At 44.4% G+C, this 18,532-nt stretch overlaps 1 protein-coding gene across 2 annotated transcripts in view; it reads left to right on the plus strand.

Annotated features, from left to right (window-relative positions):
• The first annotated feature begins 1,711 nt into the window (after positions 1-1,711).
• Positions 1,712-18,532, plus strand: part of ndrg4 (NDRG family member 4) — a 54,300-nt gene continuing 37,479 nt past the window's right edge. The window contains exon 1 of one of the 2 annotated variants that reach the window (XM_034534064.1): positions 1,712-1,804. Coding sequence is in view for 1 of the 2 variants with exons in the window: in XM_034534063.1 (XP_034389954.1) it covers positions 4,740-4,813 (74 nt within the window). In the remaining variant the exon portion in view is untranslated. Of the gene's footprint in view, positions 1,805-4,739; positions 4,814-18,532 lie in introns of those variants that run through there. The other variant, XM_034534063.1, reaches the window with a different exon arrangement.

Raw genomic sequence — 18,532 nt, forward strand, 5'->3', positions numbered from 1 at the left:
CACCATTTCACGCTTGTTGCTGTGGACGTTTTCATGATCCCGGCTAGCGAGACGCTTTTTCTCCTCTGGTCCGTGTATTAATAAGCACCTAAACTTTCTCCAACAATTGATGTGACTTTGTGCCAAGCGGCACGTTGCTTTTGGGGGATCTGTAATCCTGGAGATTATGGTCATAGAAAAGAGGAATCCCAGAGACGACAGGAATAATCTCCCCCGCTGATATTGAACAAAACCTGGAGATGACTCTGTAACACGTCCTGTCACAACCCCCTGGTTTCCACCCCCCAGCAGCAAGGAATGAGGACACGTTGTGTGCCGTTTGGCAATGTTCTTTATTTGGATCGTGCTCTGCCGGTCCCATGCTTCCTCCGCAACACACCTGATATAGGGCCAAGACACATTACCCCTGATCCAAAGCAGCTGAGGCTAATTAAGCCTCTTCCCGGCACCTGTTCCCTGAGCCACTCCCCCGCTCCCCCCCTGCAGGTGAGCCTAACCACGCCCCATGCCACCACAGACTCATTTTCCTGGCCCACCAATGCATCAGTTTGTTGTTCACACATCACAATGTAACCCTTCAGATCAGTTTCTTCTTTTGCATTTAGAAACACATTTTTGACTTTGGGAAACGGCCAACACCAGAAGTATTTAATGCAAACTAAATTATAAATGTGATCTGTGCACCGGGCTACAACAGGTGGTAGTCCCAGATTGTGCTTTGATTCCTGAAGACATTACAGGGTAACTTCTGTTTTGTTCAACCCTACAGACTCACTCTACCTGTCGCTTGGTCCGTCCGCTCCGTTTGTTCATGTGTCAAATCAAGGGCGACATGTTTGGAGCTTTGTACAAACAACTTTGCTTCAGAGGCCGAGAATATCTCCTCTTATAAACATGTCATATTATATTCAAAAGAGTCTCTGCTGAAGTTCCGTCATGAATTGCTGGATGAGTTTTTCCTGATTCGATGTGAGGTCCTGGGACAGGGATGTCGTATGTGTACAGATTGTAAAGCCCTCTGAGGCAAATTTGTAATTTGTGATATTGGGCTATACAAAATAAACTGAATTGAAATAAACTGAATTGATGATGCTGCTATCAATGATCAGTGTTCCCATCGTGCCCCAGTTGCCCAAACATGGTCAGTTCCATTGACGATAGCTTCTACCAGACAACAAAGCTCCTCTGGTTGTGTGTTTGTGCGTGTGTGTGTGTGTGTGTGTGTGTGTGTGTGTGTCAGGATATCTGCGATCTGATATCTGTGCCAGAATTAGATATTCAGAAGAAGATATTTTCTTTCACATTTGTCGGTGTGCTTGAAAATGCATTTCTCCGCTGGCGTTCGCCAACCCAAAGCTGTCCTGCTTTCAACAACAACACAAACACACACACACACACACACACACACACACACACACACACACACACACACACACACACACAGGACACAGATCTCTTTCTCAGCCAGATTCAAGTCTTTCCCCCATGTCTCCTCTCCCCCTCCCTCCTTCCCTCCCTCCCTCCCTTCGTCGCTCTTTTACTTCCCGATGCATCATTGGTGAAGCCACGTGCACTCTGTTTATCATCGGCAAGGGGAGGGAGGTAGAGACAGAGAGAGACAGAGACCCTCTCTCTCCTTTCGTTTAGTGCACCCACAGACACACACACTCACACACACACACACACACGGCGACGTCCACTATCCCAATCCTTGGCAGCCTGAGACACGAACACAAGGACACAGAGAGAAGAGAAGAGCTAAACCCGACCGTACCGGCTGGAAAAGATCTCAACTCCACCACAGGTACAGTAAAGCTTGATCCGTCTGTGGCATGTTTTTGTACCCTCCCCCCAAAAATCAAGGGTAGAAAACTCTTTGTGAAGCTGAGATGAGCAGAATATTTGTTTCCCTTATTGAAGAAATTAGGAGTTAAACTTCAAAATGCTGCAGCAGAGGAGGAGGATGGTAAAATGAGGATGAGAGTGTTGGCACAATGTGTGTGTGTAGCCCTGCTTTGTGCTTTATACTTTACTTCAACCCCCACCTCCTCCCCATCACACACACACACACACACACACACACACACACACACACACACACACACACACACACACACACCACCTCCCATCGCCAGCCTCTGCATTGGAGTGAATAGCACGTCGGCAGGTTGAATTTATTGTCCCCGCAGAAAAACAAAGTGCGCCATTTACAGTGAAACTGGGTTGGTGAAAAAGTCAGTTCACTCTCAGTAAACACCACAGACTGGAGTCTAAAGGGGCATGTATATAAAATAGTGGTTTCTGAATGCTGGACCTACAGTCATAAAAGTTGATTGAATTTGGGGCAGGCTTGTGCTAGCGGTGTCCCAAATCTGCTCACATTAGCTGAATGCTGCTGAAAGACTGAAGACCATGACAGCAAAATTAAGACGAGAAAATGTAATACTTAAAAGGTCTACGATTTAAGTCCTTTTTGTGAATTGTAACTTATTGGAACAACTACTTATAAACCTAAGTTATTTCAAAGGGCCTGGCTGGGTCAAACCATAACGAGACTATCAGCAGAAAGATTAGGGGATGTTTTGTTGCATCCCACTCAAAAGCTTCCATAGCGACACGCTGGATGTCCCTTTTTTATTTGGTCCTCTTCCGTTGGAGAACTCCGCTGCTCTTGTCGTCATTCTGGGGCCAATTCACAAGGAACACACAATGAATTGCGCTTCCACTATTTCAATGTCTCATTCACTAAAGATATTACAGAGTAAACACGGACATAAGATTTTGCATCTGAGTGCAGTTTGGTGTGAGGGAAAATATTTCTTTTATTTTCTTCATATAATAACCTTATTTTCATACATTTTTTGCTAGTTTTTATTTTATCTTCTCCCCAACATAACTATATTTATTTATTTTTCTGAAAAAACTGCCATTGCATCCCAAAATAAACGACTTTATGAATATGTTTCAGCTACCACCTGCTTTCTGAAGACGGTAATAATTTCACTATAACTGCGGTCGGCTATTAGCGCAGTTATTCCAATGAGGCTAATTTCCATTAAAATGGGGTAATAGTTGTGTGCCAAATATCATAATTTTACCTCATTTAAATATGTGCAAATAGCACAGGAGCGCAGAGACGCTATTTAATTCTGTATTTTCTGTCTGATTCATGTAAGTAGAGTGTCTTTAAAAGCCGCTCAGTTCTTTTGTGAACACCCCCGTTCCCTTTTTGTTTAACGACATAAAATGTATTTTTTCACTGCTGCGTTGCTCCATCAGCACATGAAACAGCCACTGGAGCCAAGCTGGTCTTGCCTTTGGGAGCGCGTCGGTTTCTCAGCTCGGCATTTATAAATAGATTTACAAAGAGCAATACACCGCTGCTGTTGTTCCTACATGAGTTACTGCTCCAGTCAGCCCATATTTGGAGAAAGGATTTGGGAGTTTTTGGATGGCAGTAGCTTACTATTTTTGTTGAAACTGGAAAAAAACAACAACAAAAAACAGGCTGTCTTGACAGTCTGGTCATTCAGCATTACTGAGCCAGTGAGAGACAGCCTAAGCTAGCTAAACCCCCACATGTCTATCAGGGCTAACCGTAGCAAGGTAGGCTAACTAGCTAGTTAGCTAACTTTCACTTTCCTGACTGGAAGGTGAGCTTAACAGCACCACCGCATTTCCTAAATGTTGTACCTTGTTAACAGACAGACAGCTAGAGCTACTACCAGTTGATAGCCAACGGCATGTGGACAATGGTGGGAAAAGGGTTATCAGTATAGATACCTCTATTACTGCATACCATTCACCTCGGATATTGGAAATCGGTGCTGGGTATGACGTCACACCAGAGTTGACTACGTTCCAGTACAACAAGTTGGAACACTTAGTGGGGTTTGCTCCAGCCAGGTTAGCTATTATTAGCATTACCAGTTGATAACGGCACATTACGGCGGTATTTTGAGCATATAAACAACACAACTGATAGGAGTTGGACAGGACTGTATGTATGGCACAAGTAAGACAGAGGTGCTAATAAACAGCATAGTACCACAGGAGCCATTTACATACTGGTGAGTCATTAATTAAGAAGTTTCAGAGCTTTCTGGTGTGCAAGGCTTTCTGTGTTTCTAGTTCTCTCTGTTTTGGAACAACTCGTCTTGCTCCTCGGAGTCTAAAGACCTCACTGTCACCACCTCCCACCCAGTGGCATTTTCCACAATGAAGGCTGGCACTGCAAGTTGGCCACTGGAAAAAAGCAGTGTTGTTATCACCGTGTTTTGCATGCTGATTTTATTTCCTCTTTGCTCAATGCTTCTGCTGGATCTCTGCTCTAATTCGCTAGCTCCCTCGTGTCTATTGGGTAATGGGACTACAGTATTATTCATGTGAAATACAGTCTGTGTTGTTCTTTCTGGCCACTATAACAGTCAATTAATGCAGCTTTCAATACCTCACACTGGATTTGTTATTGATTACAGGATCTAATAACTAGATTAGCATCAATCACACAACAGTCTTCTATTAAATGTTAACCTTCACATTTCTCTCCCCGGCAATTTCCACAGGATCCTATTCATCTCTGCCTCCAACCGAATGATACCTTCTGTCTGCTCTGTGTAGTTTTATTGCATGGAGTCTCCTGACATAATTCTGTGAATCGTGTTACTGCTTTTGCACCTGCAATGCACCAACGCCAGTACAGTAGACCTTGTCTCTTGTATTTTTATACCCACTGCTAGATGGGGCCTGGATTGTTTTGGAACTTCCCTCCCAAGGCTGGCTGCACGGTTCCACAGAGCCTCCTGCAGACCATGTACGTAGGACCCGTGAAGCCACTCTACCTACCTACATACCCGGATTTATCTATGGCATTTTCCGTCCATCCGTTCCATTCTGTCAATCAGTCAGTCTCGTGTTTCACATGTTCATTCTGCAGCAGCGGGGCAAAAGCCCACGGATCGAACGAGAATGCATTGTTTAGTTGTTAAATAGTCATGCAGCAGGACGAGTAGTCCATCTGACAAATATATATTTAGAAATCATTTCTAAATCGCAACATACTGGAACAGATCCTGGGAATCAGGCTGGGAGCGAAGCCAGATGGTGAAATGGAAGATTCCCTCAACAGCTGTTGGTGCCAACCTATTCCAGGTGACACACTGTGCCACTTAGACTATTCCAGCATGAGCAGTCTGCTCATCCCTTGTACCCTTTTACTGTTTGATATACATGGGAACCAGACAGCCACTGATAATGATAACTTTAAATCAGCTTTGCCAAACCTTTAGAGCTCATTGACTCACATTCAATTCCCATTCATATTGAATACAGTTCAGTTTGGTTGGTGCTCTATCACAATGTTATAATCCCCGTTTCGGATAACAGTAGGAGCGTGTAAAGAAATAGCAATGAATGCATTATAACATGTCAGACAAGTGTCTGCTTATCCCTGCACAAAATTAACCCAGCAGCCAATGCCCTTCACATATTATTTCTGCTTGTTATAAACAGTAAATGATTCAAGCCTTGAAAGAAAACAACAAATAAATGTCTACTCACTAGTTTTTTCTGGAACATTCATATATGACCACCTCTTATCATATGACCAAAGTAAACTGAGCCATCGCCATGACAACTGAGCAAACTGCAGCCACTGATGTAACATGCTGTTGAAAGCTACACAAAAAAAAGCTAGTAAGGAGATTTTTCTGTAATTTATCAATTTTGAGAAAAGGATTACCAATAACTATGTTCATTTTAAATTATTTTTACGATCCAATGCTCAGTCCCACGTTTCCTTGTAGGCCCTACATCCAACCTGTTTCCAAGGCGACTAACCATTGCCACCCGAGCATTGAACCAACACTCCTGGATCTCTCTAGTTTTCAGGTCCTCAACAACAAAAAGGTTGGGGTATTTTTAGGTAACTTGCAGCCTCATTGGTTAACATGACTGTAGAAATGGAGCATAACAGCATGTCCTTTCATCACACATACACACATTTATTTTCACAATACGTGTGTGTTATCTATAAGTGTCACCTTTGAAATGCCACCCTGTGTGATTGTCTGAGTCACACTGGAGGGAACTGCATGTTCCACACATCTCTGCATGCACAGAATACCACATACTTGTTATGGAATGTCAGTGTGTATGCAATATAGTTCATCTTCAACTCAGCAACTGCAGTAACGAGTAGTATATCTGTGGTGCAAGTGCTCACCTTAGTAAATGTTCATTAGCGTGTCAAAAAAGACAAATGTACTTTCTTTGTGTTTCGTGATCCCTGCAGAAGAAAAGGTTGCCATGGTCGAATGTGTTCAGAGCCACAGCGGATGTGATGTGTCAGAGTGAAGGGCATCCATTCACTAAGTTAATGCTGCTGCTGACACATTGGTTATTGAATGTCTCTGAAGTGGTCACTCGTGAAGGATATAGATACAAATGCAGGGTGGCACACTGGGGGCAACAATTTCATATAGTATGTGGATGTCCTCAAGACGTTAGCAAGTTAAGTTGTTTATTCATTAGAACACTGTATGCACTTTTCTATCAGGCAAGAAACATGGAAAGAGATTGGAAATGTCGCTGAAGACAGATTGGTACTGAAATATAAATCTCTCTGACTGCATTGATTAGTGGATACTTTGTACAGAACAAAAATAGTAGCCTGGCAAGGATCATAATACATCAACCTAAAAATAATGCTTTGTGTTTCTGTACACCTGCTCGCATTCCCCTCGAGGTTTGTGAGATATATCTAATCTAATATTCTAATGAGATGTAGATACTAGAAGTCACGTATTCCAGAATAACGAGTGCAATGAATGGAAATCGCCTGAGCAGAGAGAGATCCGTTTGTGGTTCACTGATCCACTGACCGTGGAGTAGTGGTACAGGAGTGGTGTGCAGATTGTTCAGATTTTATTTGCAGTGTTTGGGATTTCTGCCTTCTGGTGAAAGGAATTTCATCTTTGGTGTAGAAATAGAAGCATTTGACTTTCCAGAGAGTGCACGTATTACTCTGGGTAATCCACAGACCTCAGATCTCCTTTAAATACAGTTGACCACACCGTCGTACGATGGGATCACACCAGCGATGGCAAATTGGGCCAAGGGCGCAAAGTGGGGGGGCCAATGGCCACTTCCCAACTTCCTACCCTTCTACTTCTGGCGCCCTTGTTCGGACCACGGCCATCTTGGAACGCAACCTTCAGCATTTGGCCAGGGGACTAAACTGGCGTGGTCCAATAACCCCTTTGCCCCTCTCTTGCTCAGGCAACACCCATCTTTGAACGCATTTTCAATATCACACACACAGACTCACAAGGTGAAAACAATAGCAGCGATGCAGCGGGTAATGAGGTCTTTGAATTATCCAGAGTACCAGGGACAGTTCCACAACGGATTGGGCTATGTGCAGAGAGAGCCATGAACAAGCGTTCTCCACTGCACTGAAGCAGAAATCTCTCAAGCTAACGTGACAATGTGTGTCTTCAAACAGCCTTACCTTAATACATATGTTTTTTACAATGGTGCTGATTTCAAAATGCTTCCAGATATTACCTTTCAGATGGTTTTGTGTCATGATTCTTTGTCATTGAATAGCAACAGCCAGGTTTCCTGTCTCTCCGCTGCAATGATCAAATAAAGTCAGGTGAAAAAAAGTACAATATATATACACTGTACACTATAAAGCCATGTGTCTCTGAAGGAAATCATTCATCCCCTCAGCACGCTCCACCGAGCTTTGCTCCTCGACATCTGGCTCCCCGTTTGGTTCAGGAAGTAGTCGGGCAAACACTCCCCCCTCCCCCCAGTGTGCTGCTGGTAGCCACACACTGTCCGTCCGTCTGCCCTGCTGGCATCCACCCTGCAGCCCTGTGGGCGGACCACAGAAACACACCACCAAAAGGGACATTGGGTTGCATTTTTCCGCAACGCTGGTGGACTATTCAGCTTGAGCTGAATAAATATAAGTCCTGGTGTGTGAATGTTGGTGAATAAGGCTAAGACGTTGTGTTTGGCTGTGGCTAGTGGCCTTAGCATGATGCTAAGACACTGGGCTAGTGAGAGGTAGATGTGGCCTTTTCAGCTTGAAGTTCAGATGTTTTTAACTGGAAGACGAGTCAATAGGCAGAGCTATAACTCTTAATAAGGGTCCAGTTCATCCCTGAGGTGTTGAATGGGGTTGAACACCTCTGGTCAGGGCTCTAGTCAAGTTCTACCACAACAGGAGGGCTGTGTCCTATTGCAACAGGACAGGGTCTTCCCCAAACTGCTGCCTCAGAGCTGTAAGACTAAAAAAATACTATTGTCATTTAGGTTTTTCTTCATTGTAACCAAAGGGCCTAGCCCACAAGACCAAGTGTCTTCAGGCAGGCCATGTCCTCCCGGGATCCGTTAAACTAGATGTTTCCGTCCACGTTTGGGTGATAGTGAACTGTGATTTACTGCAGGAATTGGGGTGAAGCTCAGGTGACCAGGGCCTGCTTTCTGCAGGACTGCACAGCATTCTGGTCCCTGGTCCCACATATTGAACCGATGTCCCGCATTATGAACTAGTTTTAAAAAAAGTCAAACTACTGCAAAACAGAGTTATGTTTATGTTTTAAGTTCGATAGACATGCATTGCTAATGTTTCCCACACAAACATACTCATTTGTTGGGATCTCTAGGTGGAGCTCATGTGGCGAGAGTCAGTATGTTTGATATTATGATTTAGATCATAATATTGTCTTACAAAACTTAACTCACTGCCTCCCAAAGTCCCAGCTGTGAACACCTCCCCATGTGTGGAGCAAGGTGATGATTACAAGTGAACTCAGCCATTCCTGATTATAAAGAAGGTGAGGACGACCACCTGAGTCCCACTGGCCTCTTGTCTGTGGTCCCATTACGGGGGAATTAATGAGGCAAGTTAATGCAAAACCCGGATGTCAAAAGACTTCCCTTTAATCACGCCTGCCCACTCGCACCTCAGGCGGGGCCAACTCTTCATCGAACCAACACACTCCTTCAAAGCTGGGAGCATATTTGAGGTTATACATCAGAGCAGGATTTAGTTGAGTTATGCATGAAATTATCCTTGGCATGCTGCTCGTCGTGCTGATCAAAGTACACATTCAACTCAAAATCTAGCTTTTCTGACTAACTTGTTTTTTACGTTGTATTTCCACTTTTAGATCAACATAGAAAGAGATAAAAATGAAAAATAATGGCACAATATTTTTCCAATACCAAATATATCAATTTGTTAAAAAGAAGTACATGTATGTAAAAAACAGAAATTCAGTTCAATAAACTCACATTGTTATTTATTACATGTACAATGATGTACAATGATATAAAATAACTGAAAGTGAGAAAGAAGAAATAACACATTCTTTTTAATTAAAGTTACTTTTAATTGTGTTGATTTTGGCGGTCCCTGATGTGACAAGAGTGTGTTTTCCGAGAACCAGAGTCCTTTTATAAACCTCAAATACCTCATTTAACTGCAGCAGGGTCTGACAGTTTTCCTTGCTCAGTCCTGGTTCTGGTTCTGATTCTGCCTCCCTGCAATACGACCTGGGTCTCCATCAGTGTGCAGTGTTGGCTCCAAGCGGGGACTGAAGGAGCAGAGGGGTCTGCACCTGCAAGGGGGAGGAGCCACTGCTGCTGGGCGCTGAGGTCCACGGTGGTCCGGTCGCTGCTGGAGGCCCCCCTGGAGTCTGAGCTGATAGAATTCATGGTGGACCTGTGTGATTCTGCCTGATTTCACACAGTATCCAACCCGAGAGACAGGTTCACTCTCATTAAATTCAACTTTTTTCCAACACATTTCCTAATAAGATGATTTGACTTTCGTTGTTCTGGAGCTTTCCATGTTATCACATGATCTTCATCAGCAGTTGGAGCTTGTGTTATTGTGCTTAAATGTCCAGTTTTTCTGCACTTGACTGTCAATTTATGTTGGCTTGAAAACTTCTTCTGACAGATCATGATTGAAAGCTCTTAAATAGCTACTATGTAGTGGTGAGATGTTGTCTATCCTTCTTCCAACAAGATCAAGTATGAATGGGGTTTTATTATCTAGATTTAGTTTAGAGTCCGAGGCTGCATCTCTGGGATTTTATGGGACTTTATGGATACACTTTTTAGAGACGCAAAGCTTTCATCTGATGGCGGCTGACAAAGAAGCGTCTTTTTGTGCCAGAAGAGAAAGTACTGCTTAGTCTGGAGCTCATCGCTGATATTTAATATGTAATCCTCCACTCAGACATAGAGATATCTCTGCTTTGGGTAGCCACTCTGAAGATTCCTCTAGGCGTTCAGCAGCTATAAATAAGTCATACGTTTTTCTGAAAATGGTGCAGAGAGCTGAGCTCCTAACTGTGATTTAAACGTACATACATGTGCACACCACACGGTGATGGAGATGGGAGGCTGTGTGGAAGTGAACGTCGGGGGTGCATGTCAGTCCGGATTAACGTCTCCGCTCTGCTTGACTGGAGGAAGCTCCACCAGGAATCACATCGTTCAATAGCATTGACGACTGAAAGACATCAGGGAGGAAATAAGATGGCAGATAGATGACGGATAGACTGCTGCTAGTTAGATTATTTCCTTTAAAAAAAGGTTTTTATATATATATATATATATATATATATATATATATATATATATTTGAACAATATATTATTCTGTTTGTGTTGTTGCCTGCCAATATAATGGATGTGATGCAGATAGATTGTTACTCATACGCTTCCTGAAGCACACAAGTACAGAGGCCTGAAGCGAGTAACTACCACAGTAGCTGAGGCATCTGATGCGGGGCTGATGAGTCCATCTATTGCAGGTGTGTGTCTCTGAACAGGTGAACCAGCTGGGCAGCGATCAGGGAGCCAGGAGAGTGAGAAAGGGGAAGCCACGCCCACAGGAAGAGATAGCGACAGAGAGAGGCAGATGGGGGAGGACTGGAACCACAGAGAGACACTGGGGAAGAAAAAGCCAGAGGGTTCAGAACGTTGAGCGGGGTGGGCAAGTGGCCTGGGAGCCGGTTCTGGCGCACGACCAGGCACGCGGGGTCTCTTTAGAGGTCGGCAATGTAAGCAGGACTGTTATAGATGTCGGGGACATTAGCCGAACCCCATAAGAACACAGCCTCGGAGATGGGACCCCAAAGAACCATTGCTATCACAGTTATCGGCAATACCAGTATATCGCGATACCCCTAACCAACCAAAGTGGAAACCAACACTAAAACACCACCTGTTACAGGGGTACGTACGGTGGACCAAGCTGCATTAATTGAATAGATCACATTCGGCTGTTCAATCTTTTAAATGGCAACCTCAGAATCAGTGGATCACCAAAGATTATGAGATGTTTCACTGAATAAGTGAACATTTTGACATGCTGGTGGCACTGGATGAATAAGCACCACCAAAGTCAGGAGAATACATGCTCCGAGCTCCATGAATGGCCAGATAATATAATAATAATATCATTTCATGGCCATCTGTCAAATAGTTGTCAAGATAATTCGGTCTGGACCAAAGTGGTAGGCCCACTGACAAAACAACTCTATCATTCATACAGCCGTGCTGCTAGCATGACTAGCAAGATATGTATGGTAACATAACCACTGTGCTTTTACACTTAAAGGGCCAGTGTGTAGGATTTGGTGCCATCTAGTGGTGAGTGTTGACTGTAGAACATGGCGGCGGTAGATATGTCTCATTTTAAGCTAATGAAAACACAATTCTAAGTTCCAGGTGATTATACACTGATGGAAACATAGTTATTCATATTATATTCCATTTCTGCCATTAATTTGCAAACCAAAATCCTGCACACTGGCCCTTTAACGACAGTATAGTATTTTTTTTTCTAGCCGTCGTTGAAATCCAGCTTCAAATCTGCAGTTGACTTCACAGCATTTCTTTTCTTTATATTTTCTGTCTGAAGTATCTGAAGCAGTCTTGTACTTCATCAGCCAGCAGAAGCACGCAGGTAGCTGCGTGTGATCTGAGTGAAGATGAGGAGGAGGAGGGGCTGTTGTCCTCTCTGAAGTATGGCAGCCGTATGTCTAATTATAACACTCGAGCAGTCGGTGACCTTGTGGCCTTCCGTCTTATTTGTCCCCCTGCCCTCCCGCTGTCTCTCGTTCTCGCTGCCCCCGTCTCGTTGGGCCGTCCCAGTTTCCAGGTATCGATTGGGTGGTTGTACATTAGATGGGACGCTTCCCCTCCACACGGCTGTGCAATTGATTTCCTGTCTGACGGGAAGCTGCTCTCTGAGCCTCTTTACTGTCCCTGCATGCCCTTAATGTGCTTTAGGGTCGCCGGGCGCTAGAGCACAAACACCTCTACCAGTCATACTGATGCACACATGGTCTCATTCATTTATACAGCAGAGACATACACACAGGCTACATACTGGCCCAATATTTGAGTATGTAAAACAATCTAAATGTTTAAATGGAATGCTGCGCTATTCAATATTTCTATATCAACATTGGTTCATATGTGTGATGTGAATGTTTTTATTTTATTTGAGCTTCTAGCTCTTTCCACACATTACCAGTGACAAGTTATAGAAAACCAACTGTAGAAAGACTTCTGCATGTGGCTTGTACAGTACGAGTGATTTACTAGAAGCTGCTGTCTTGTATTTGTTCTCATATAGTTTTCGACTTGATCAACTGAGGTCAACTAAGTTGAATTAATTTCATAACTTTGAAGGAATTCTTAGTTTGATAAACCCCCATATGAATACACTTCATAACTATGTTGACATTATCCTGTTTGACACGGCGATTTTAATTATTAGGTAACACAATTCTTGATGTGTTCATATAGCATAACAAGATTGATACTATTGTACAACACTACAATATCAATATGAACATCAGAATGCGTCGACCCTTTCATCGATGGCCTTGCTGTGGTGACGTTGTGGTGGTCTCTTAATTCTGCTGCTGTTAAAAAATGACTCGTTCCTTTATGGATGTCTGAAAGCAGGACTTCAATAGAGGACATATGAGGTAGGAAGTATGGAATGAAAGTGGAGGATATTATCTCAAAGTGATGACATGTTCTCCTCTCAAGCATGAGCATCAGATTGTTTGGATCACACGCCAGTCCTGATGCCGACCATCGGGAAGCATCACTACCTTCACTTTGTCCTGTCTTCGTCTGAGCAGCACCACTAGGATAAGTAATAAGCAGACAATACAAATGGAGTCTCATAACCCGATATGAACTGGAGGAGGAAAATAAAACAAAGAGAAGAGGTTACAATGGTCTGAGAGGTGTAATTTAGCAAGATGTACGTTCCCAATAGAGAACAAAGGAGGACGTTATGTGTAATTTAAACCAGGAGAGCAGGGAGGGGAGGTCAATAATTCCAGTTCTCTAATTGAATACAGCGACAATGCAATGATCGTATTCACACAATGGTGCCTGCTCTGCCTTTGCCCAGGATGACATGGGACTGTTGTGAACGGGACAATACGGAGCAGGAAGCCCAGGCGATAACACAGGAGATGTGTCATCTTGACATGTCGTCTCTTAAGATGGTGGGAAAATAACCGAAAGCAGTGAGGAGAAGGTGAACGAGACTCAGTGGGAATGAGCTTGGTTGTCATAGCAACCCTTTCTGGGCAGAACGAAAAGAAAGGAGTGAAGGAGTGAGAGAAAAGGAAAGAGGACTGAAGGAGTGAGAGAAAAGGAAAGAGGACAGGTCTATTTTGTTCTCCTCAACAAACTGCCGTGAAAACTTTTTTCTCCCCAAACTAGAAAAAAAGGACCACTTGTTCTGAGAGAAAAAGCTCTTCTTTTTTTGGCAGTGTTCCAGTGAGGACATAGAAAACAGCCCTGTAAATAACTTCTCACCCACTGGCCACAGTTGGTTGAGGGATGAAGAGAGGCTTTGAAGTCCGGCCCTCCACTGTGGAGAGCGGACTGTGATGGTCTCACTGTTCAACTTTCAAAGTTTATCAGATGGCGTATGCCAACATTCAAGCTTTCTATATGATAGATAGAGGATGTGAAGAATATATATAACCAGATAGCTCTACACCAGGTGCTGTATTGCATGAATGCAACCCACAATTGTCTAACCCCCCCAACCCCTCCCTCAACACCAATGGTGATAAAACACACTTTATTCAAACTCCAAAACAAGTATTTGGAAGTATGCAGGCAATCGGCTTAAAGACGTTGTATAAGATACGTACTCATCAATGCATGTACTGCAAGTCCCGTCAACAGTTAGCCGTTAGCCAAACACACGTCTAAAACATTCAGCTGCACACAGCAGCACTTGGGGGTTGGGTGATGCACTCAGCTGTGTTATCACTATCGGCCCCCAGAGGCCGGGGGGCGGTTAACAGTCGTGAGGGAGGAGTCACAGTCAATGAAATGCCTGTTTTGAGAAGGTTTTTAAGAATGCAAGATTAGCTTTGGACAGACAAGGAGGAGCTGTCACTGATGGACTCACATCCAACAGATCGCATGATCCCCCCGTATGAAATGGTACGGGGGGATCAACTGGGTATCCATGACAGGACCAGGTCGACATGAAGCAATGTGCATGGTTGAACACTTGTTTAACTGCGTCCGTTACCAACGTTTTGTTGCCTCAACATAAGCTGAACCATTATGGCTATGGTTAATACAAATGTGAATACGAATTTTGGATCTGTGAACGTCAGAAGCCCATTCACCACCACCACACCCTGACTTTACACCTCACTAGATCTTGATCACATCATTGTGGTCATTGCATTGAGGCCAAATATTGTTACTGGGCCTAAACCCTCAGTTGAGTCAGACACTGGGCTGAAACATTCACCTTCTCACGACTATCTTAACACCTCCACTCAGTGCTAGACCCAAAGGACTCGCATTGGGCTGTCCGTGAATGGGTAGGAATGGCACTTTGCATGGTAGCCCATTTAGTCCATTTACTTCTGCTGACATCTCCAGGTTGTGTTGCACCAGTATATAATCTTCCAATCTTAATGTGGGCCTGGTGGCTGTGCTTGAGGAAAACGGTCAGCGATCAAGAACACTTGAAGGAATTATTTTATGAGGACCATTGTAACACGCTCCTGTCCCCCGGCACCAAGGAATGAGCACACTTCGGTTTATGGTTTAGCAATACCCTTTATTCTCTGGCTGTGTCTCTGCTCTCCTGTCCCGTGCCTCCATCTCTATCACATCTAATATAGGGCAGAGACACACAACCCCTGACCCCCTGCAGCTGAGGCCAATTAGGCCTCTTCCCAGCACCTGTTCCCTGAGCCACTCCCCCAGCAGAGCCTAACCACGCCCCCGCCACCACAACCATGACTCCAGAAAAAATCTATTGGTAAAGGAATGTCCAATCATAGATTCAGCAACATGTTTTGGGATCACCCGGGACTATACATGCTTAAATATAGTTGAGACCTTTTTGCTGCAGAACAAAGTGTTGAACAGATGATTAAATTCACCCAATGTAATGGCCCACAAATGCACACACTTTGTAGACACTACCACAATAACATACACATTATAAACTATCTGTATTATCTTGTACAAAGAACAGGATCTTCACCATAGATAGAGAGTGCAGAGGCAAAGCATTAAACCACAGGAGGGCTGCAGCGCTATCTTTCCACCGGCAGCAGTGGCGTCACGAGGCCACATATAGCCGGTGTAATGCAATGGTAATTGATTTCTCAACCAGCTGTCTTACATAAGCATGACAGAGTGAATAGAGAGAGATGGGGTGAGAAAGAGAGGCATGAGACGGGGTGCAATGAGGATAGAAGATGGGAGGATGAGATGGGGTGAGAAAGAGAAGCAAGAGACGGGGTGCAATGAGGATAGAAGATGGGAGGATGAGATGGGGTGAGAAAGAGAAGCAAGAGACGGGGTGCAATGAGGATAGAAGATGGGAGGATGAGATGGGGTGAGAAAGAGAAGCAAGAGACGGGGTGCAATGAGGATAGAAGATGGGAGGATGAGATGGGGTGAGAAAGAGAAGCAAGAGACGGGGTGCAATGAGGATAGAAGATGGGAGGATGAGATGGGGTGAGAAAGAGAAGCAAGAGACGGGGTGCAATGAGGATAGAAGATGGGAGGATGAGATGGAGTGAGAAAGAGAAGCAAGAGACGGGGTGCAATGAGGATAGAAGATGGGAGGATGAGATGGGGTGAGAAAGAGAGGCAAGAGACGGGGTACAATGAGGATAGAAGATGGGAGGATGAGATGGGGTGAGAAAGAGAGCGAGAGACGGGGTACAATGAGGATAGAAGATGGGAGGATGAGATGGGGTGAGAAAGAGAGCGAGAGACGGGGTGCAATGAGGATAGAAGATGGGAGGATGAGATGGGGTGAGAAAGAGAGGCAAGAGACGGGGTGCAATGAGGATAGAAGATGGGAGGATGAGATGGGGTGAGAAAGAGAGCGAGAGACGGGGTACAATGAGGATAGAAGATGGGAGGATGAGATGGGGTGAGAAAGAGAGCGAGAGACGGGGTACAATGAGGATAGAAGATGGGAGGATGAGATGGGGTGAGAAAGAGAGCGAGAGACGGGGTGCAATGAGGATAGAAGATGGGAGGATGAGATGGGGTGAGAAAGAGAGGCAAGAGACGGGGTACAATGAGGATAGAAGATGGGAGGATGAGATGGGGTGAGAAAGAGAGGCATGAGACGGGGTGCAATGAGGATAGAAGATGGGAGGATGAGATGGGGTGAGAAAGAGAGCGAGAGACGGGGTGCAATGAGGATAGAAGATGGGAGGATGAGATGGGGTGAGAAAGAGAGCGAGAGACGGGGTGCAATGAGGATAGAAGATGGGAGGATGAGATGGGGTGAGAAAGAGAGGCAAGAGACGGGGTACAATGAGGATAGAAGATGGGAGGATGAGATGGGGTGAGAAAGAGAGCGAGAGACGGGGTGCAATGAGGATAGAAGATGGGAGGATGAGATGGGGTGAGAAAGAGAGCGAGAGACGGGGTGCAATGAGGATAGAAGATGGGAGGATGAGATGGGGTGAGAAAGAGAGGCAAGAGACGGGGTACAATGAGGATAGAAGATGGGAGGATGAGATGGGGTGAGAAAGAGAGCGAGAGACGGGGTACAATGAGGATAGAAGATGGGAGGATGAGATGGGGTGAGAAAGAGAAGCAAGAGAGAATCCAGAAAGACAGAGGTCAGAGGCACAAAATAAATATTAAAAGACAGCAAGAAGAACGTCTGAGATGCTGGAAGACAGAGAAGAGGTTGCGTAGTGGTAAGAGTTTTGAAAAATATGAACTGTCAAACATTAATGACAAACTTGGGAAAGCAGAGAAACAAAAAGAAGCAGAGCGAGTGGGAGAAGAATAACACATTTATTCTCTTACCTACACCGAGTGGCTCATTCGTAAAGTCCACTGTTTTAAAAAACATTTGTCTGTTGACCTTAAAGCTACAGATGGTAACTATAATAAAATATATTGTTTTTATAATCATACACAAGACAGATAATCTAGGAAAACATCAGGTTCCTAAAGAAAACCATCACACTCTGAAAGTAGGCAGCGCTGATTAAATATGAATAATGCATTATGTTAATGCGTTGCCTATTTCTCCCTCCAATCTTTTCAGAAACATGTTTCCGTTACTGTTCAGCTGTAAATGACCCGGCCGCCATGTTGAAAACAGTGGTGCCTAAACCAAGCACAGCCCACAACGTATTGATCCGCGCGGCCCAGTTTGATTGGAGGTCACGAGCTCCACGAGCAGTGATTGACAGCTGTGCTAGAAATTCCCAGGCTCTGATTGGTTGATTTCCTTCTGGCGTCGTGGAATCTTGTTAATGACATTAGGAGCACTAAAACGAGGCAGACGAAGCTGATTTTGTCACAGACCATCTTCCTCGTGTACAAGCACCAGGATATAGTGACAGTTTGAGCAAATATGGCTGAAACGTTGTTTGATCAATGTTTCAGCATGACCAAGGCATGAGGTTGCTCTGCCAGATCTGCTGCCCCTGCTGGATGAGCAAATAGGCACTTGATATGATAATCAATCAGCACTTCAAAGGCCCCAAATAAATAACAGATCAATTATTACATTTAAATGTGCGCTAACTAAAGATGTTGTCACTTGTATGCGGTGGCATCATAACACCTGTGGTGGAGGCGGTCCTCGGGTCGGGGTTGTCGGTAGAGTTTTCAGCTGCTGCATCAATAAACACACGAGCTTCAGGGGAGAACATGTAAAGTAATGAACATTTAGGGGGAAATCCAGCATGATGGATACAGATGGTTGTGGAGGCTACATTATAAAGCAATGGAAGGGGTTATGTAAGAAATTAAAGGAGGGAAGAAAAGAGGATTTATGGAGGTGAAATAAGGATGCGGATGTAATCCTTTAGGATCCTTGCTTTCTTCATTTATTTTGGATCTCTTGGGCTCGTTGCTGTGCTGTCTTGTGGGCGGCGTTTCCTTTGGATTATCTCTGAATGAAGTTTGAGTGTGTGTAGGTGGCGCTCTCTTTCCGTTGG

The sequence above is a fragment of the Cyclopterus lumpus genome, chromosome 6 (genome assembly GCF_009769545.1).
Source record: "Cyclopterus lumpus isolate fCycLum1 chromosome 6, fCycLum1.pri, whole genome shotgun sequence".
NCBI lineage: Eukaryota > Metazoa > Chordata > Actinopteri > Perciformes > Cyclopteridae > Cyclopterus > Cyclopterus lumpus.